The sequence below is a fragment of the Polypterus senegalus genome, chromosome 13 (genome assembly GCF_016835505.1).
Source record: "Polypterus senegalus isolate Bchr_013 chromosome 13, ASM1683550v1, whole genome shotgun sequence".
Taxonomy (NCBI): domain Eukaryota; kingdom Metazoa; phylum Chordata; class Cladistia; order Polypteriformes; family Polypteridae; genus Polypterus; species Polypterus senegalus.
The window spans coordinates 92360133-92382170 of NC_053166.1; the positions used below are offsets into that span (position 1 = coordinate 92360133).

Sequence of the window (22038 nt, forward strand, 5' to 3'; positions counted from 1 at the left end):
CCACATCCACACTCCTAATAGACTGGGGAGTAACTGGAGATAGAGTTCTTCTCAAATCCACCACCAGTCCTTTAGTTTTACTGGTGTTGACCTGAGGCTGATTCAGCTCATATCAGTTTACAAAACTGTCCACTACACTCCTTTATTCAATTTCACCACTATGCCTGATACTTTCCACAATTTCAGAGTTCCCCTCACTTGTAACTAAAGTGTATAGTGTACAAGGTGAAAAGAAGCAGTGACAGATCTGTCTTTTTTGGAGCACCAGTATTAGACAGCAAAGTGTCAGACACACAACCCTGTAGCCACACATGCTGTGGCCTTCATGTTAAATAGTCCATGATCCACAAAACTAAGGAAGCGATACCAACACCAGTTAAAGAAGTGCCACAATTGTACTTATTATTATAATTAGCTCAAAACTAAGAACACCTGGGGCCTCATGTATGAAAGGTGCGTACACACAGAAATGTTGCGTAAGAACTTTTCCACGTTCAAATCGTGATGTATAAAAACTACACTTGGCATAAAGCCACGCACTTTTCCACTGTACCTCATACCTTGTCATACGCAAGTTCTGGCAGCACCCAGCGTCAAAGCAATGCTACTGTTTCTGTGTGGTTACTCTTTATTTTCCTGATGCGGCTTTATAAATACACTGAAACTAACCGCATATTGGTTATTAGTGTAATGCATCTGATTGTAATTAACTTGTAACAATATAATGGTCCAGGGAATAGCCATCGTATTCCAAATACCATAACTGCTTTAGCGTTGTTAGTCTCACTGCACCTTCTTCTTCTTCTGCTTTCAGCTGCTCCCATTAGGAGTTGCCACAGCGGATCATCTTTTTCCATATTACTCTCACTGCATCACTCAGAGTATTTATATCACTGTATCTGAGTGTGAATCATAGCAGCAGCTGATCGGAAAGAGAATTATCGGTATACAGCTTTAAGGACACGCTACCTCAGCCACTGCAAAATGTTTTAAAGCTTTTCCTGTACAGACCTCGCGGTTCAGAAACAGTTTAATCCCAAGAACTTTAAATGCACTCAATCAATTGCTCCTTGTAGAACAGTTTGTACTTATAAGTATAATCACCCCACTGTAAACTTGCACTACAGTTATATCTCACAACCTGGGCCACTTTATAAAGCGCGTATTTACATATGATGACAATATCATTTTTAAGATGAAATGCAGCAAAATATGTTTATTTTATTATACAGATATAACTTTAACTTCATTTAAATAATCTATATTCTTCACTGGGACTGGCGTGAAGGACAGAATAATTAAACATGTACTACAATGATATTTCAATGTTCCTTAAACGTTTTGAAGAATCGGTGCTCTAAGCTTACAGTCTATTACAGAGCTGATTGTGTGGCGATTGGTTACTTGGAGAAAGAAAAGCAAGGACTGCAGGGGCAGCCACACCAATATATATTGAATATAAAACAGAAAGAGAAAATAACAACACAGCTAAAAACGCAGCGGCAAATTTCAACAAAAGTTAAACGCTTGTGTCATGAGCATGAGGCGGCTATGCAGTGTCCGCAATGGACGTGGCCATCCACCTTGCATGAGATACCATATTGACATTGATGGGCAAAGGGGCCACCAAATCTTTCTCTGCCCAGGGCCACCACAAGCCTAGAGCCGCCCATGAATACTGCTGCAATAAATAATTTCATCGAAGGTCACGCACAATCACTGCGCCGTGAAACCCATGTTTAATAACTTGCTTTAACTCCTATCATCATGAAAATGATATCTCATCTCGTATACATCTCAGTATTTTAGTTATTCAGAGAGCTGTAATACCATGAATGTAATGGATTCTGTGTCCAGTTGGAGGAAGAAAGCCGGTTTAAGAAGCAAGTAGTGATTCACACACATAGAGCCCATAGAAGATCAAATACAAAACAAAGCATTTAATGTTCTACTTTAATTACGATGTGATTTGAGAAACTGGTTAATTAAACGATTTTAAGATGAAGTTTATGATGTTCTACTTTAATGACAAAATAAACTACGTGATTAAAATGGAAATGTCGAGATTGAAGTTGACATTTCGTGCTTTTTCCCCACTGTGTGCCTTTTTTTCTCTGTACCCTAATAAGCTTTCATATGACACTCAGATGGTGGGCTACGACTCGCCTTTTCACAGCGACTTTGATATGTGACTTCCTTTTTATTTCCGGCACTGTGCGACTTTGTCAACATGAGCTTTCAAGTTTCTCCAACACGCTATGTCACTCAATCAGCTTCCTTTTGTTGATTATTCCACTGTTTAAATAAACAAATATTATGTTTTTCCTTTGCCTCCACTTGGTATTCACTGAAATTCTTATATTTCCCCCCGTATTTTTCCCATTGTCTTTTCACAGAAGGCTGAGCTTTAGGGCAATTTATATTGATTTGCATATTCAAAGAGGCGTAATTCTGGGAGGAGACGGGGCGGGACAGCAGGCACGTGCACGAGCGTTACTTTTCACGATGACCGGGATTTATGTAGCGGAAGAACGCGGAAGTTGGCGAACTCACAGATTCCTGCATCTGGATTTTTCTGTGCGTAAGCACATTTTGGCTTTTGTGCTTACGTCTTGTTATAATGCGAATTCTACGCACGGCGTTATACATGAGGCCCCTGGTGAATGATTTCCTATAATAATGATTTAATTGGAAAAAAGTCAAACTTACATATGCTGATTTTCAGGATAATGACTGATTATAAAGCAGACAGTCTGGAAACCTTCAGAAAAATTGTTGTGATCATTAGCAACGGTGAGCCTGTACCAATCTGTAATATGCAGAAAGCAGGGCTTTCAAGGATATGCACCTAGTTATCTCAACTACTGCTCCAAAAAACAGAGAAGTGGAAAGAGTGTCAGCTAACCTTTAACTCTAAAATGAAGAAAGGGAATAGAATAACACATGAAATATTCATTTGTTCAACAAATTATTTCATTTACACTCAACTATCTCATCTCAACTACTGCTCCAAAAACATATAAAATAATTTAATGACCTGTGTATGGACCTTTTACATGGCTAATATTTCTTATCTTCTCCCTCTACAGATGAAGGATGTGTTTTTCTTCCTGTTCTTTCTGGGTGTGTGGCTGCTTGCATATGGTGTGACGACACAAGGCCTTCTGCATCCCAATGATTCTAGGGTAGACTGGATTTTTAGAAGGGTCTTCTACAGGCCATACCTTCATATCTTTGGTCAGATACCCCTTGATGAGATTGATGGTAAGGAACATGAAAGAACTACAACTTAGATGACAACATAAGAAAAAACTCACTGTAAAGAGAAGACAAGTACATAACCCAGCAATAGGACATGGATATACAGTACATAATAAAAGTAATGAGCCAGAAAAAATATTTAAAGTAAGAAAGGAGTGTCCTCTTGATGTATCTCCACATAATGTAAGAAAATTAGATATATCAAGGTATATACTTTTTAAATTGGTAGGCCTAATCAAAGACAGGTCAAAGTACAAAAGTACAAACCAGGAAACGTCATACTTGCCCACCTGTTACGAACCACAGCACTCTCCCTTTTAATTCCTTTTCCTTCCTCATTTCTTATATTTTGTTCTTGACTCTGACCTCTCCCCCTGCCTCTTTCTAGAGAAGCTTCACCTTATCTATCCTACCAGGAGGAACTATGGTCTTACCGTATCTGACTATGGACCATTAACAGCCTAGAGATTTTCTAGCCGCCTGTTATTACCTCTTGGCTTCTGTTTCTTGTCTAACATAGTATGGCCAGCTACCCTTGAACATCATGAAGGAACTTCCCCCATTATAAAACCCAAATCACCCTTAGAAACTCCTGCCTTTCCACAGAGGAATACAAACATCCTGTCCTTGCTCCAGCGACACTTTTTGTCTCTTTTAAACCCCTCATGGAGTTTTAATCTCTCCTGTTCCAAACTATGATTTCCTGCCATTAGCAGAAATCCTGTGCCACCACAGGTACATTAACATGTAAATGGTTGGGTGTCAACATGGATAAGTACTTAAATAGAAAAGGTCATAATAATGAAATATAGCTAAACTTAATATTCCAAATGAAAAGTGTAGTATGTCACAAGATTTCAAGGACAATGTAGAAACATTAATGAAAATGTAAAATAACTACTTGTTCAAGAATTTTAATGTCTTATTTGGTCCTTTATAGCTTCTCACATAAGTATACAGAACTGTACAAATGATCCTGTTGAAATCATGATGGGCGATTTTCCTCCCTGCACCAACACATATGCTAACTGGGTTGTCATTTTGCTGCTGGTCATATACCTGCTCGTCACAAACATCTTGTTGTTGAACCTGCTTATTGCAATGTTCAGGTATGATGGATAGATAGAAAATGGTTATTAATGAATGCATGGTTTAATAATATTTTCTGTTTAATTTGTCAAGGTAATATGTTCACCCTATTTTTGTATTTTCAGCTACACATTCTCAACTGTGCAGGGCTGCAGTGATATCCACTGGAAGTTTCAGCGATATAACCTGATTGTTGAGTATCACAACCGCCCAGCTCTTCCTCCACCTTTCATCATCTTTAGTCACATCCATCTCTTCATCAAGAGGTGCATTCGCAAAATAGAGTCTATCAAGAAAAGGCATTTCAGTAAGTCCAACTCAGCCTTTTATTCTTCAGTGCACACCTGACAATTCTGCTGCTTTACAGAATTTGCAATTTCATGACTTAATTCCTGTGACTGTCAAGTCTACACTGATGCACCTATTGGTGTCTATATTCAGACATGGATGTTTGACTTTCAACTTTAGAGCTTAAGGACGGGCCTGTTTGTCCCTTTGCTGGCATAAATCATAGACTGCAGTACTGAGGGGAGTACAGAGGGAAAGACTGCTTTAATGCATGTGAACTGAAAATGACACAATGTCATTAAATGTTTGTTGGGTTAGATGGTTTTCATTGTGAACACAGCTCTGCTTTTACAGCTTAAGCTTCCTAATTTATTTAAGAAGCTTTAGGAGATGTAATTGACTCTTCTGACAAGCATGCAATGGGTAGAAATATTAATGTAATATTTCTTTGAAGCATTTTTATTACTGGAGCCAAAAAAGTCAACTACAGAACCACCAAAGTTAAATCTAAGGATTTAAAGGAAAAGTTATAAAAAACCTACAACACTTGTTCAACTGAGACTTTGTGCTGAGTATTTTAGTACAGCATGTTTTAGCAAGAAATTATTCTGAAATGTTTTTAACACGCATCTGTTTACAGTCCATTCTAACAACACTAATACTGAAAACCAAATTTTTCATAAAGGAATAAAAATGCATAATAATCCTTCAATTACAGAATTAAAGAGCTTAGCCATCCTGTATGATCACTTTTTCACTCCTTGCTTCTGGCAAACAGTATAGGACCATTGGCACTCACTACAGTAGATTCAAGAACAGTTTCTACCCACAGGTCATGAAGTTACTTAAGAGCTAGTTATAATAACAGATATTGTAAGAAACACAGTGTGAGTGAAAATTATGTTAACATTTGAGTGGCAGAAACAATTTATTCACAAAACGTACTTCATACGTGCAAGATGATTTACAGGAATGTCTCAACCTGTTCGCCATCATGTTCAACACATGTACCATATATGTCATATAAATTGTCCATAATAATTGTGTGTGTATATATATATATATATATATATATAACTGCTAAAACAATTAATGGAACACTTTGTAAACACATCAGATCTCAATGGTAAAAAATATCCTGATGGATATCTACAGTATACTGATATGGACTGGGTAATGTGTTAGGAACAAAAGGATCCCACATCATTTGATGGAAATGAAAATTATCAACCTATAGTGGGCTGAATTCAAAGACACGCCAAAAATCAAAGTGAAAAAAATGATGCAGCAACTAAAAACTGTGCTCAGTGGTTTGTATAGCTCCCACATGTTTCTATGCATGCCTGACAATGTTGAGATGAGATGAGATGACGGATGGTGTCCTGGGGCATCTCCTCCCAGATCTGGACCAGTGCATCACTGAGCTCCAGGAGAGCCTGAGGTGCAACCAGGCGGCGTTGGATGAACCAAAACATAATGTCCCTGAGGTGTTCTATTGGATTTTGATCAAGGCGAGCATAGGGGCCAGTCAATGGTATCAATTCTTTCATCCTCCAGAAACTGCCTGCATACTCTCGCCACATCATATGGATATGCCTCCCCAGACCATCTCTGACCCGCCACCAAACCAGTCATGCTGAACAATGTTACAGGCAGCATAACGTTCTACATGGCTTCTCCTGACCCTTTTACGTCTGTCACATGTGCTCAGGGTGAACCTGCTCTCATCTGTGAAAAGCACAGGGCACCAGTGATGGACCTGCCAATTCGGGTATTCTATGGCAAATGCCAATTGAGCTCCACAGTGCTGTGCAGGGAACACAGAGGCCCTCTAGAGGACTTCAGGCCCTCAGGCCACCCTCATGAAGTTTGTTTCTGATTGTATGGTCAGAGACATTCACACCAGTGGCCTACTGGACGTCATTTTGTAGGGCTCTGGCAGTGCTCATCCTGTTCCTCCTTGCTCAAAGGAGCAGATACCGGTAACTTCTGAAGGGTTACGGACCTTCTACTACCCTGTCCAGCTCTCCTAGAGTAACTGCCTGTCTCCTGGAATCTCCTCCATGCCCTTGAGACTGTGCTGGGAGACACAACAAACTTTCTGGCAATGGCACGTATTGATGTGCCATCCTGGAGATATTGGACTACCTGTGTAACCTGTGTAGCGTCCAGGTATTGCCTCATGCTACCAGTAGTGACACTGACCATAGCCAAATGCAAAACTAGTGAAAAAACAGTCAGAAAAGATGAGGAGGGAAAAATGTCAGTGGCCTCCACCTGTTAAACCATTCCTGTTTTAGGGGTTGTCTCATTGTTGCCCCTTTAGTGCACCTGTTGTTAATTTCATTAACACCAAAGCAGCTGAAACTGATTAACGACCCCCTCTGCTACTTAACTGACTAGATCAATATCCCAGAAGTTTCATTGACTTGATGCTATACTCTGATTAAAAAGTGTTCCTTTAATTTTTTGATCAGTTTATATATATGTAGTTTGCATGTTCTTCCCATATTCATATTTGGTTTCTATGGACACTCCGGTTTTCCTTCCACATCCCAAAAACGTGCAGGCTTAAGTAAATATTTCTGTGTGAAGGTATCCTCCAATAAATTGGTATCCAAACCAGAACTGGTTTATGCCTTGTTTCCTGTGATATTGGACTAGACTCCATGTACCATGAGTGCAAAGGCTGGATTAGACGGGTTCAGAAAAAAAGGAATAAATGTTTTAAAAATACTGATAACATTTATGAAAATGAACTGAGAAGTAAATATCAATATCAGGAAGTAGTAAAAAAGCAAAAAATACTGTTAGTTTGAGACTTGAGTTTACCCTGAAAAACTGTAATTAAAAATTTTCCATTCATAAGATCATGTAAAAAATTGTATTGCTTCTTCCCTAAGGCATACCCAACATCTGCCATCATAGTAACTTGAAGACATCATGCTATCCACCTCTTTAAGAATTCTGTAGTCAATTAGACATTTGTCCTGTGAAATAAACTGAATGCATTTTACAGATAAAATTATTTTAATAATGGAGATTGTTTACACTCTTTATTTGAAGTGGTGGAACTGGAGAAACGTCAAGACAGCCGGCTAATGACTTGGGAAGCAGTTCAGAAGGAAAACTTTCTTGTTCAACAAAACAAGTTGAAGAGAGAAAGCGATAGTGAGCGCCTCAAACGAACATCTGCCAAGTAAATGTTACTATTTTAATGAATACATTAATTTACAAGTATTATTATGCCTAAACCACCCAATTTACATGGTGTGTTTCCTAGTGAACAGTGTCTCTGCCACAGTTTATACAGGATCTGTATGGAAGCATTAGTTTTGTTTAATTAGGCTGAGAACTATTAAAATCCTCTCACTCAAAATGAACAGTCTGGGTTGTGCCTGCGTCTATAGGTGCAATAAAAAGTTTGTTATATTTGCATCACAGCACATACAATCCTAGGAAGAAAAAATTTCAGACACTCACATTTTTCTGTTTAAGTGGCCAATCATATGTACACCTGTTTCAATATTTATCTTGTTGGTATGTTAAAAATGGACCCTGCCTCATTTAAGCTCATCTTTTATTTTCTACTTTTTTTTCACAGGGTTGAAAACATTTTAAAAAGTATGGCAGATATCAGGGACCACGACCATAGGCTTAAAGTCCTGGAAAGCGAGGTTAGATGTACATTTATACTGTATATAATAACTTTATGAATCATAATTTCATATTAATTTTTTGTTCTTTTCTTTCAGTTAAGCAGGTTTTTAAAAATTATGCTAAGTCTCCAGAAATTTGATAATAGTTCTGAAAGCCTGAACAGACTTTGATGATGTTCAGATTAAATTATTTTAGTTAATAAAGTCTTTAAAGTTTTGAAATAAATGTTAAATGTGGCTTCTTAAAGTAAAATATACAGAATTATTTTATCATGTTTCCACCTGGGAGATGAATTAAAATCTGAGGATATTAATGAACACCAAAGTGGAATATAAAAGCAATTGGATCAGAAAACCTCATGTTATTATATCAATAAAATATGAATAAATTAGCATTAATTTTTTATATTATTATGCCTCCCAGACTATTAACTGTGATAAAATAAAGACTAAATATTTTTCTCAATAGTTTTAGTCTGGCTGTTGGCCTTCCTCTCTTTCTCATGGGTGGGGTTTGATTTGAATTAATAAATTCAATAAAAGATAAAAAAATACTAAATATTACATATGATTCCAGAAGAATCAAAGAAATTGCAAAATGCATAGTACAGTCAATACCCAACAGAATGTGTTTTTAAACCATATATTGATTAATCAAAATTTCACAGATCAGGTTTGACAATTTGAAGCTTGAATGCAAGCAGAAGGCAGTCTTAGGGTGGGATATAAACACTGAGAGATCTTCAAAAGACCTACATCAAAAGACAGTTACAAACAGTATGAGACACAATCCTGAAGAACATTTGTTAAGGCAGATATAGCTTCCCTGATGTTTTCCACAGGGTTTATATGGTTTTAAGTATAAGCCAGAAAATCTGTATTGTGAGAACAGTGCAAAAAGGGATTCAAATATAGTTAAAGAAACAGTGCAGTGGAGCCCGCAGAGTTCAAGTAAGTGATTGATACACTCCATGACTGTGGTTCTATCACTTTATAATGAGCATGATTTTATCAAAGTATTTTAACACTTAATGCAAAAGTTTCCATACACTAACCTCAAAATTATAAAATATACTGTATGCACATCTCAGAACTTAAAATTCTGTGATAATAATGTATGGTTATAGTTTATGGATGTTACAAGGCAATTTTATGTTTTTAAAAGATTATGAAATAAGTGATTCAGTCCATCAAAATTCTCTCCAAACTTGGATATAAGTTTTAATGTGAAAGATTCACATTTCTTGTGTTTTTTGGAGGTCAAATATGAACTAGTAAGTGAAAAACCGATGTCAGTAAGGAGACAGAAATCTGCACCATTGACACCTTGTATGACAATTTGGGAATTCTAATGTTGCCTTATGTTACTGAAGTTATGGGCATGAGTGAACTTGACAGACTGGTACCCTGACTAGGGCTTAATTCTGCCATCCACATCATGCTGCCAGGATAATTATTTTTAATTACATTTATAGAGTGCTTTTTCTCACTTTAACCACCACCACTGTGTATCACTCACCTAGGTGAAGTAGCAACAGCCATTATTGTGCCAGTAAGCTCACCACAATTTGTAAGGTGGTGAACAGGTAAGAGAGATAGCCAGTTAAAGACTGGATAATTAAGGGTCCAAAATGGAAGAGGTCGTTGTGGTCAGTTTAGCCAGGAGATTGCGATAAGCCCTACTCTTTCCAAAAGATGCCCAGGGATCTTCAGTGACCACAGAGAGTCAGGACCTCAGTTTTATGTCTCATCCGAAGGACAATGCCATTTTTATAACACAGTGTCCCCATCACTACACTAGGGTAATGGGATCCACACACAGATTACAGGGTAGGCATCACAAGCTTTTCCTAGATGGTCTCCCATCAAAGTACTGGCCGGACCTGAACATACTTAATTTCAGGCGGATGACCTGTTCTGAAGCATAGCCTGAATGGCTGTTGACAGACCCCAGCTGGATGGAGAATATTATGTTGAGTTAAAAAATATAACAATGACACTAAAAAGATGTTTCAATAAGCAACAATAAGTGTATATGCTCTTTATTGAGTATATTCCCTGAAACACAGTGACAGCTTCAGAAAAAGAGATCTGAAAGTAGGTCATTGACAGGAAATAACAGACAAAACAAGGGGCTATATTCTGCATACCAAAAAACCTTAGTGTTATAAACCATACTGTGCTTGTTAAGGTGTGACCATGTTTTAATTTCATACACTTGAGTATCATGGTGTGTTTTGTCCAGAAGAAATTAACACAACAAAGTGAGTGGAATTCCCATAACAAAAATGCAGTGAGTATGAGGGAGACAAAGCCAGAGAACAACTTAACCTTCACAAATCTCACCCATTACCAACTCCTCCATTCCTGATCTTATTTATTTAGACATCTTCTCTGCAATTCTTCTGAGACAATAGTTGGTCTTATTAAACAGATATGTGTGCTAACTTTATCCAAAGTTAAATGGTTTTGTTTGGTTTCTGTTTTATAAGAGGAAATCTGCCTCCTGTGTTGATCTCTATAACAATTGTGTAACACTTTAATTTAGGTGTTGCAAAAATACATCTATTATGTATTTTTTGTTTTGTACCAATAATAAAGGCTTAATAAAAGCATCATCTGGTGTTAAAACATTTACATTTATTTATCTATGTAATGTGACCTACTAAGATAATTTCACTTTGAAATGGTCAGTGGTTGATAAAGTGATATTGTATACTTCATTATAAGACCCATGAATTCTTCATATTAACAAGTAATTTTACCAGCATATCAAGGACTCTTAACACGCCATACTGCGTGAATAACCTATCCACTGATGTTTTACAAGCATAATGAGGTCAAAAGAAGCCTTTCTTTAGGTCTTCTTACATATGAGTAAATGAGTAATAGATTAATTTTGCAGTACCTAAACCAAAGTGTTATAAAAAATAAATTGATCTCTGCATACAATATGTACCTTACAGGCATTCAAAGGCAGCTTCACTTGAAAAACATCACCTGCAAATTGTATGTAACTTGAGGCATAGGGCAGGCAGGTTTTCAAAGAGTAATTTTTGTCAAGGTGTTTCCCAATCCTGAGTGTCTGAGTTTAAAGTAATCCGAGTTTTAGCATTAATTTATCCATATACTTTGTTAGACCAATCATTCAGTACAGGCTAATATTTAAATAAAGTGAAGCCATCTGTCTAAGCTATTAACAAAATGTAATCTCTCATCCTGCTTTGCATTCTAACTTCACAGATCGAGTATTGCACCAGTGCACTCTCATGGCTGGTGGAGTCTTTTGCGCAAAACAATGCAAACCAGCTCAGCAGACCTCCACCAGTTCTTAAGGGTAAGGCCATTTCTTTGTGACCATCTGTAAGTCTTATGGCCAACGTCTATAATGTTTTAATCTTAGCAGTATATCAATCATAGATCTGGCTGGTTAAAAAAATCTGATTTATATTCAAGCCAAGTTTTAAACCTCTGAAGGTTTTAGTGTACCACATCAATATCAAAGTACTTTGTTAACTTCCCATAGTGTAATATTGTGTATTGGTAAACCTTCTCCTATGAGTGTGATGGGCAAAGTTATCTCTTTGAAATATCTGTCTTCGAAATCAATTAAAATACATGGAAGTATCTTAAGATATTTTAATAAACTGGATTTATAAATACCTTTAAATTATTTACACATATCTTCAGGTCATTTAGAGATAAAATTAAGTTCTTTCAAAATAATTTGCCTTAGCAGATATTTATTCCAACTTGTTATTGAAGGGATTTCTTAACATTTTATTCTATTTATTGGTATCTTTAAGTGATTTATGTGCATCTTTAAATCACCCTCACCTTTTTAAAGATATCTTGAAATGATTTATGGATATCTTTAAATATGTTATCTTTATTTAAAAAATATGTCATGTAAGTCCCCAGTCATTTATTCTGTACTGTTTAAATATCTTTGCTGTGGATGGAAAATTGGAGAAGACTCACAATAAGCCAAACAAATGTAATTAACAATTGAGAACTTTGTTAAAAAACAGAAAAATAGTATGTATGGTGCCTTTTGACATTCACAAGTGAAAACTTTTAAAACAAAATGCAAGTTAGTTACACGAAACAATCCATCCATCCATCCATTTTCTAACCCGCTGAATCCGAATACAGGGTCACAGGGGTCTGCCGGAGCCAATCCCAGCCAACACAGGGCACAAGGCAGGAACCAATCCTGGGCAGGGTGCCAACCCACCGCAGGACACACACAAACACACCAAGCACACACTAGGGCCAATTTAGAATCACCAATCCACCTAACCTGCATGTCTTTGGATTGTGGGAGGAAACCGGAGCGCTCGGAGGAAACCCACGCAGCCACGGGGAGAACATGCAAGCTCCACGCAGGGAGGACCCGGGAAGCGAACCCGGATTCCCTAACTGCGAGACAGCAGCGCTACCACTGTGCCACCGTGCCACCCTACATGAAACCTAACAGCCAATATCTGTCTTGTTGCTAAAGCTTTATACATGGCATTCTACATTATGAATATCTTTAACATGAAATGAGCAGCATAGGGTGTGGGGTAAAACAAATGTGTTTTTAATGTAGCAGTCACTCAAATTGTTCACAAAGAAATCATACTTTAATATGTTGTGATGTGTTGGATTCAGATGGGAGATGCCACTCATACACATGTAGCATGCAAGCAGGGACAATGATGTCATCCTGCATTTGCTCCCTTCTTAGATTAAAAGAACAGATAGCCTTCCTGCACAAGCAAGGAGGCAAAATGAGCATGTGGTCAAGTTAGCAGTTGGTTTTAAATGTTCCCCACATCAACCAGTGTGCAACAGATGTGTTACACGGGGAGCCTATGAACTTGTAGTTGCTCTGGTAGTGGACAAGCAGTTCCCACCTGAGTTAACAGAGTGTTGGCGCACAGCACAGCTGGGGGTTGTCAGGGTCTGAAAAATCTCACATTAACCCCCCAGTTTTTTTGACACTAGTCTGAACGAAGAGACAGTCTCCTCCGGGCTTGATCAGACATAAGAGAATGTCCGCATTAACATGCACCAAACCGGGACAATGCAGAATATCAAAAACAAATGGCTGCAACCTAATAAACCACCCAGTTAGCTGGGAATTCTTATCCTTCGGCCTGTAGTACCACTGGAGCATGGTGTGCTCTGTCACCAGGATAGACTGCCTACCCCACAAGTAGTAGTGGCGCACCTCCACCACCCACTTGATAGCCAATCATTCTTTCTAGATGGTTGAGTAATTATGCTCCCTGGGAAATAACTTCCTGCTCAGAAATGTGACATATTTTTCTTCCCTATCGAAAGTCTGAGAAAGCACAGTCCCCAAACCAAATGCACTTGCATCTGTTTGGAGAATGAACTCCTTAGAAGAGTCTGCATTCCACAGAAGACAAAGCAGACTTTACGTCAGAGAAGGTCCTTTCACAATCATCGGTCCAGACTATGCCATGGTTCTTTCTGCCCTTTGTCAAGTCAATGAGAGGGGCAGCTCTTTGTGCAAAATTTGGAATAAACATATGGTAATAACCAGAGAATCCGAAGAAAGCACAAATCTGCTTCTGCGCTTCTGGACGTGGATACGCAAGGAACTCACCCACCTTGTCCAACTGAGGTTTAATCAAATCATTTCCCATAGAGTAGCTCAAATAATATGTTTCCGACATCCCCAGTTTACACTTCTTAGGGTTAGCTGTCAACCCAGCCAGGCTTAAACTTTCAAGCACCTCCTGTAGATGCAATTTCCAATCATTACTGAAAATACACTCCAACGTATTTGGAATGGGGTCATAGAATCTGATCCATCATCCACTGACAAGTCAGCAGTGTGTTGTGAAGACCAAATGGGAGTCTGATGAATTCAAACAACCCATCTGGGGTGTGAAAGTGGTCTTCTCGCAGATGAATTCCTCTGCGGTCCTCTCGCAGCCCCTGCCAGTACCCCTTCATGAGATCTAGGGTGTAAATATATGAAGCTTGCCCGAGCGTCTTCAGTAAGTCAGCATTTCGCGGCATTGGGTAAATATCAAATTTGGAAATCTTATTCAAGCGTCAAAAATCTATACAACACAAAACTGAGCCATCCGGTGTTAGAAACAGAACAATTGGACTGTGCTATTCGCTTTTACTCTTGTGAATCACGCCCAAATTGAGCATCTGCTTCATCTCCTTACATGTCACAGTCCTCCTTGCTTCTGAAATATGATACAGGAGCAACTGTACCTTAACATCAGGTTCAGTTACAAGCTTGTATGCAGCAATTTCCCCAGCCAGGTACAGATGAAAGGACAGAGTTCCTTCCAATCCAGCTAAGTAATACAGCCTTCTGAGTATCCGTCAAATCATCACTGATAGCAACATCAGTCTAAGAGGCCATAGCAGTAGTGGCCAACATGTCATTAGGATCGTGTCAGTCTTTCAAAACATTAACATGTAGGATTTGTAAAGGCTTGCACTGGCCGAGAATGCTAACTTTTAGTTCACAGGACTCATGCATTACTCCACTACCACAGGAATCAGCCGTTTCACCAGAAACTTGAGTGGGTCAGACGGGATCAAAACCAGAACCCATCTCCCTCTTTGAATTCACACAGTTTGCTTTTTCTATCATAATTACGCTTCTCTGTCTCCTGTACACATTCCTGGTGCTTCACAGTGATGGATGACAATTTAGAATACATTCTTGGAGTGAAACGACCTGATTGACAAATTTTTCCCTATGTCACTGCAAACCCTGTGCATTCTTTTAGAAATAGGTCCAACACCCCTTGTGGCCACCTGCCAAATAACAGCTCGAATGGACTTAAGTCAGTAGATACCAGAGGAGAATCCCGAACAACAAACAGGAGAAAGGGCAACACCATGTTCCTGGACGTCAGGTTGTCATGAGCCACCAAATGAAACTGCTTTGAAGTCTTATTAAATCATTCAGTCAGGCCATTCATCTGAGGATGATAAACTTTGGAGCTCAATTTTATTTATTGCAAGGCTCTCACATATATGTTTCATGATGCAGGAAGTAAAAGGTGCACCCTGGTCAGTTAAAATGTCACATGGAATGCCAATAAAACTGAACACCTCTGACAGAGCCTTAGCAACAGTCTGGGGGTTAGCCTTTGCACAAGCACAAGCAAGGAGACAGAAAGTGAGTGCACAGCTGGGTCAGCGGCTGGTTTTAAACATTCCATGCATCAACCAGCAAGCAACAGACACGTTACACGGGGAGCCTGCGAATTTGCAGACTACTTATCCCAGTGCAGTTGGGAGGTTGTCAGGGCCTCAAAAATCTCACAACCTAAGGACGTTTGCCTTCTCTTTAGTTTGCCTGTTTATTGATCATGCAGCATAATGGCTGGTATTGCTGCAGAATTTTGTTCCAGCCACTTTCTTAATTACATTACTAATTAATGACTGAGTATAACACCCAACTTTAAACTTGACTATTTTAATATAATTAACATGTACTTGAAATTACTGTCTGCATTGGGGTGTCTACAGCAAATTCCTAAAATAAGATCTCTATCCCTAATACTTAATACTTTCTAGTGAAATCCAGACATCCTCACAAAGCTGTGGCTCATCATCCAACTGAATAAGACATGCATTTAAATTCTGTTTTACATAAATGGAAACCCCCTTTTTTTTGTCTGTTCTTTCTAACAATGTACAACTATTTATGCTATTCTCATCCTCATCCTTGTTATTTAGCCAGGTTTCTGTTATTGTTATAATAAAATTCTACTAAACTAGGCACTGTACAACTTAGTTAAATTTTCCTAGGAATCAAGCAAGCTATTTTAATGTGTTACTTATTTTACTTTGACACTTTAACTTTGGCATTTAAATTAAATTACTGTCCTTATTTGTTTTTAAACTGCTGTTATTCCATGAATACCTAATATACGTTTACTTCTCCATTGAAAATGTAAATACAGGTAAAATTCCGTTACAACGAACTGCCAGGGACATAAAAAAATATTTCGTTGTAATGAAGCCAGGCATTTGCAATCATTTCAATAGTTTCTTTTGCTTTAATATTTATCTCCTCCTGTCTACAAGCTGACAAGAATGTTTCTCAGCATTTTTTTGCGATAATACATTTTCAGGGTGCAAATGATGCCAAAATCCAATGGCCGAAGCACTGCTGTGCAATTGGGTGGAACGAATTCAACAAAAACATTATCTAAATGTGGAAGCATGTTGTGGGCAGCAAAGGTATCAATCAGAAGTCAAATCATCCTTTTCTTTTTCTTCATATTATGAGGTTTCTGAACTCTTTTGGAATGACCCCCCACCCAACGGGAACGACATGCTGAAGTGCATTCTGAAGCGAGATTGCCACGTCTGTGGAAGATTGTTTGTCCGTTGCCAGGGCAGGGCAACAGTGGGCTCACAGCACTGCAGTGAAGATCAAGGTTGCACTTTAAGTCCCTGTCTTGCACCCCAAAACACGAGGCTGAGTCTCAGTACTTTAGCAAAAACAGCTTTATTCAGCTTAAAACAGGAACCGCACGGTTATTTATTGTAGCGTGATCTGCCATTCTCCTATAAACAGACACAGCAGTCAGGGAGGGTTGTGCCAGGTTAGTGGCCAAGTAATACTGTTCCCTGCATTTACAATGTTCCTTGCATCACCCATCGAGATCTTTTCTGTTTGCTTCGGTGAAGAGCCACAGCAGAGCTGTGGATAAAAAGTCTTCCACAGACACAGAGATCACACTTCGGGATGCTCTTTGGCATGTTATCCATTTGTGGGAACGTCACAAGAGAGTTTAGAAACCTCACATTTTCTAATAGGAATGTTTCTTGAAAGAGTATCACTTAACCACATAAAAACTGCTTTATTGACGACTTCAAATGCAGCAGTTCGTATACGTTTGTAACCCGAGATTTTTCTTCTTTTTTTGATCAGTCTTTCAAGAAAGTTGACAATGTTGCTGGCGAAATTTTGAATTCACTGACAACGTCTTATTTCTTTTCACCAGAATCGACAGCCGCAAAAATGTAGTCTTTTTTTTTCTAATATGAACTGTTATTGTTTTTTCGTGTCTGCCGTTTCTATAGGAAGGTGACAATGAGTTAAATTCCAGTGGATGTTTTTCAAATGTTGATGAGCAATAAGCAAAATGTATCACTGAAAACCACAGAAAACAATACACAGCAAAAAAAAAAACAGTACAAGGAATGTTCAAAGAAAGAAAAAAAAAATTTACAATGCTTCTGTTTTGGGGATCATTGTGCACAACTGAGCTGCAACCACAGAACTAACTGCTCTGTGGATGATTCATTCAGGCATTTCAAGGTCTTTTGGGTACTTCGTTGTAATGAAAGTATCTGCTGCATGAATTTCGTAGTAACGAGATTTCTGTAGACTTGTGTCATATGGATCATAAAAATACTTTGTTGTAATGAAAATTTTGTTGTAAAAGATATTCATTGTAATGGAATTTTACCTCTATTCCAATATTGCTATTTCACAGCACATATTACTCTCCCCATTTCCCTGCCTGTTCTTTCCATCCAGCATAATGGCACAACAACGTATGGCAAATTCTGCTTTTAAACCTGGCCAGTCCTGAATCCCCTGAACTCTAGGTGAGCCAGAAAATTTCTTAATGTAGCCTTCCTTAATAACCCCACAATTTACTTCCCATTAAGTGTACTCTGTGGAGGGACTGGGTCTTTAAGGATTTAGCCTGAAGGTTACGTTATTGCATAACTGGCCGACACCTTTATCCAAGACAGCTTACATATAAGACTAGAATTCATTACAGTTGGTTACATTTTTGTTTAATTTGGAGCACAGACAGGATAAGTGTCTTGCTTGGGTCTACACAGAAAGCCAGAAGTGGGACTGAACTTATAATCTTATGGTTTAGTCCATTGAATAAGCCTACGCAATGCATTAATTGTGTTGGGTTATCCTGTATAAATACTTCATTATATTAAGGCGTAAACACAGTGTCATACTTCCTAGTATGTGCATAGTAGATAAATGTGAACTACAGTCTTGTCTTTCTCACCACTCATGGGGTGCACTATGCTCTGGACTGGCACCTCAATTCCTGCCAAATGTATTGTGACTTTTCTGTTGGACTTCCCCTCAAAAATATTATTTGGTCAAGAGAAATACTTGATAACACTAGGGACAAACAGGCTGAAATAATCCTTTTGCCATGTTATTTGAAGAAAGTCTTCCAGAAAATAACGATTAAAACATTATGGTTAACATAAAGGTTATATAAAGTTGCTCCCTACTGTAATCTTTTCAAAAATATTAACAGCATAAATGCTTTTCTTCCTTTTCTCTAATGTTTTAGACCATGGATCTATCAGGAAAAATGACTAAGCTCATTCATCATTCTGCTGTTCATTGAAGTCATCATTGGATAACAGAGAAAGACAGAGTTGGGCGGAATAACTCATTTAAGCATACAGACATAATAAGAACCACCAATTTGCATATTTCCAGAGATGAGGTAAAGATCGGATAAGCAAACAAATGAAATCATGAAGAGGGGCCATGATGCAGGACCAGAGTGGACATTTGTGATCCCAGTCTACAAAATAATGTTGTGCTCACTTCTTCATTTGTGCTTTACCATTCAACGATGTGCTATTTATATAAAAAAAGGAACCAAAAACCAGTCAACTATGCACCTTTCAGATCATGAATACCTAATATCAGTTTATTTCTCCACTGAAAAATGTAAATGTTCCAATATTGCTGCTGCACAGCACATATTACTCTCCCCATTTCACTACCTGTTCCTTCCATCCAACATGATGGCACAGCAACAACAAATGGCAGATTCTGCTGTTGTCAATCAGATGATGTGTTTATTTTTTATAGTATGTTTCATGGTTACCAATATTTTCAAATCTCTTAGACAAACCATTGAATACAATAGGCAGAGATGCCCACTTATTTTGGAGGTGCAGACATTCTGAGTGGCCAAAGTGGCCAAATTGCCAAAGATCAAATAGCTGATGTGATATCATGTTCTGTAGTCACTATGTCACTCTACAGTACCTTTTATGGGAACGCAACTGGTCCTGTACCATTTCTTAAATGCAGTACATAATTTTGATATTTCAGAATCTCCATTCAAATCATTGTGTTTTCCAGCATTACCTTTCAGCCTTGCAATATTCTCAACATTAATTATCAAAATGGAATCATGTCCTTACTGTGCTTTATAGATTTTAAAGATCTGAAACAGTTTAAGGGCATTACTTCTCATTTTTTGTATGTTAAGGGCATTATGTTCTATTGAGGCACTGTAATTCTGCAGAAAATGATGATGTCTCACAGCCCCTACACACTGTTGCAGTCTTTTTCCAGTGACTCTGGTTTTGAGCCACAGTTAGAAAACATTATTTTAAGTGGACTGGGATGATTCCCATTTGGCCTGGTGTGAATGAATGCAAGATGATTCATGAGAGTGTTCCATGATTAACTGGTAGTCCTTGTATGACCAGTTCAAATCTTCTGCTTGCTGCTGCCTGGCACCAGGACAAAATATGAATGAATGACTGATGGTGCCTTTTTTTAAATGCTGTTTGAAGTGTTTACAAAAACACCAAGGGCAACAAAGGATTAAACAAAATAATTTTAAAAATGCTTATTTTGTAAAATTGTGTTATTTTCTGTAATTCTGTCTGTGTGAACTGTACAAAAAAAGAATAAACTTATTTTTTTCCTTGTTAAGCTTTGAGTCTGCATCTTCCATGCGTATGTAATGAAGTCTGTCTGAAAAGCAAAATAGAGTAGATATAGATAGATAGATAGATAGATAGATAGATAGATAGATAGATAGATAGATAGATAGATAGATAGATAGATAGATAGATAGATAGATAGATAGATAGATAGATAGATGCTTTATTAATCTCAAGGGGAAATTCACATAATCCAGCAGCAGTATACAGATACAAAAAAAATATTAAATTAAAGAGTAATAAAAATGCATGTAAAAACAGACAATAACTTTGAATAATGTTAGCGTTTTACCCCACCCCTCTAACCCAAACCGGGTGGAATTGAAGAGTCGCATAGTGTGGGGGAGGAACAATCTCCTCAGTCTGTCAGTGGAGCAGGACACTGACAGCAGTCTGTCACTGAAGCTGCTCCTCTGCCTGGAGATGACACTGGATGCAGTGGATTCTCCATGATTGACAGGAGCCTGCTTAGCGCCCGTCGCTCTGCCACAGATGTTAAACTGTCCAGCTTCATTCCTACAATACAGCCTGCCTTCCTAACAAGTTTGTCCAGGTGTGAGGCCTCCCCAGCACACCACCGCGTAGAAGAGGGCACTCGCCAAAACCGTCTGGTAGAACATCTGCAGCATCTTATTGCAGATGTTGAAGGACACCAATCTTCTAAGGAAGTATAGTTGGCTCAGACCTTTCTTACACAGATCATCAGTATTGGCAGTCCAGTCCAATTTATCATCCAGCTGCACTCCCAAGTATTTATAGGTCTGCACCTTCTGTACACAGTCTCCTCGGATGATCACAGGGTCCATGATGGGCCTGGGCCTCCTAAAATCCACTACCAGTTCCTTGGTCTTGCTGGTGTTCAGGTGTAAGTGGTTTGAGTCACACCATTTAACAAAGTCTTTGATTAGCTTCCTATACTCCTCCTCCTGCCCACTCCTGATGCAGCCCACAATAGCAGTGTCATCAGCGAACTTTTGCACGTAGCAGGACTCCGCATCGTATTGGAAGTCTGATGTATATAGGCTGAACAGGAACAGATCACAATGTCAGACCTGCAGTTCCCGAGACGCACATACTGAGGACTGTCTGTAAGATAGTCCACGATCCATGCCACCAGGTGTGAGTCTACTCCCATCTCAGTCAGCTTGTCCCTAAGGAGCAAAGGTTGGATGGTGTTGAAGGCGCTAGAAAAGACAGATCAATAAAATAAACAGCATGTTAGTTAATTAATAACCATGAATAGCACAGTACTGAGGATCAGAACTGAGTAAATAACTTTTTCATGTGTAAAGTATATTGTTAAAGTTGCTAAATATTAGTAATATAAGCATATTAAAGTCAGCAGGCATGGTAGGTGAGAAAAATATCATTTCACTCTATAAAAGGTTCCAAATAAAATACGTAACTCTTTGTGAAACACATTATCAAAGTTAAAACAAAATCTCCAGCCCTTTTGCCCAGTTTCCCTTATAACAGTACAGTCTAGTGCTGATGATTTTAGTGGACTGTGTCAAAAATAAATTCAGTTTTAAACAATGGTGATGAGCTATCTATTCTGAGGACCCATTTCCAAACTCAGAGAATAACTTTATCAATATGATGTAATTACTTAATATCATAACAGGACACCAACACATGAAAGAGAATAACAGAAGATATCACTGTTCCTAGAATTAAGAAAAATATAATATAAATACCTTAACCAGTTTTTTTTTTATAAGAATACGCTGTGTTTAGTTAATGGGTCTGCAGCCTTGACTTAAATGCTGAAACTAATGGGGGTCACTTTAACATCAGTAATCAGATTGTTCCACATATTGGAGAACATAGAACTGTCTAACTTCAGTCATTTTATGCATAATGGGCATTTTACAAGAAATATTTCTTCATCCAATGCTCTCAACTTTAGCTCCAAGTATATTAATTAATATCTTCTTAAAGGCAAAGAAGGGGCAGCCACAGGCAGAACATGCAAAGTAGTACAGAATTCAAACCC

At 38.3% G+C, this 22038-nt stretch overlaps 1 protein-coding gene across 1 annotated transcript in view; it reads left to right on the forward strand.

Annotated features, from left to right (window-relative positions):
* The window catches only part of trpm4a (transient receptor potential cation channel, subfamily M, member 4a), a 139108-nt gene extending 119077 nt beyond the window's left edge, over nt 1–20031 (forward strand). Inside the window, exons 21-27 of the mRNA XM_039773837.1 lie at nt 3090–3264; nt 4202–4370; nt 4476–4657; nt 7705–7837; nt 8243–8315; nt 11541–11634; nt 18641–20031. Of these exons, the coding sequence (XP_039629771.1) occupies nt 3090–3264; nt 4202–4370; nt 4476–4657; nt 7705–7837; nt 8243–8315; nt 11541–11634; nt 18641–18669 (855 nt within the window). The 3' untranslated portion in view covers nt 18670–20031. The remainder of the gene's footprint in view (nt 1–3089; nt 3265–4201; nt 4371–4475; nt 4658–7704; nt 7838–8242; nt 8316–11540; nt 11635–18640) is intronic.
* Nucleotides 20032–22038: the final 2007 nt, after the last annotated feature.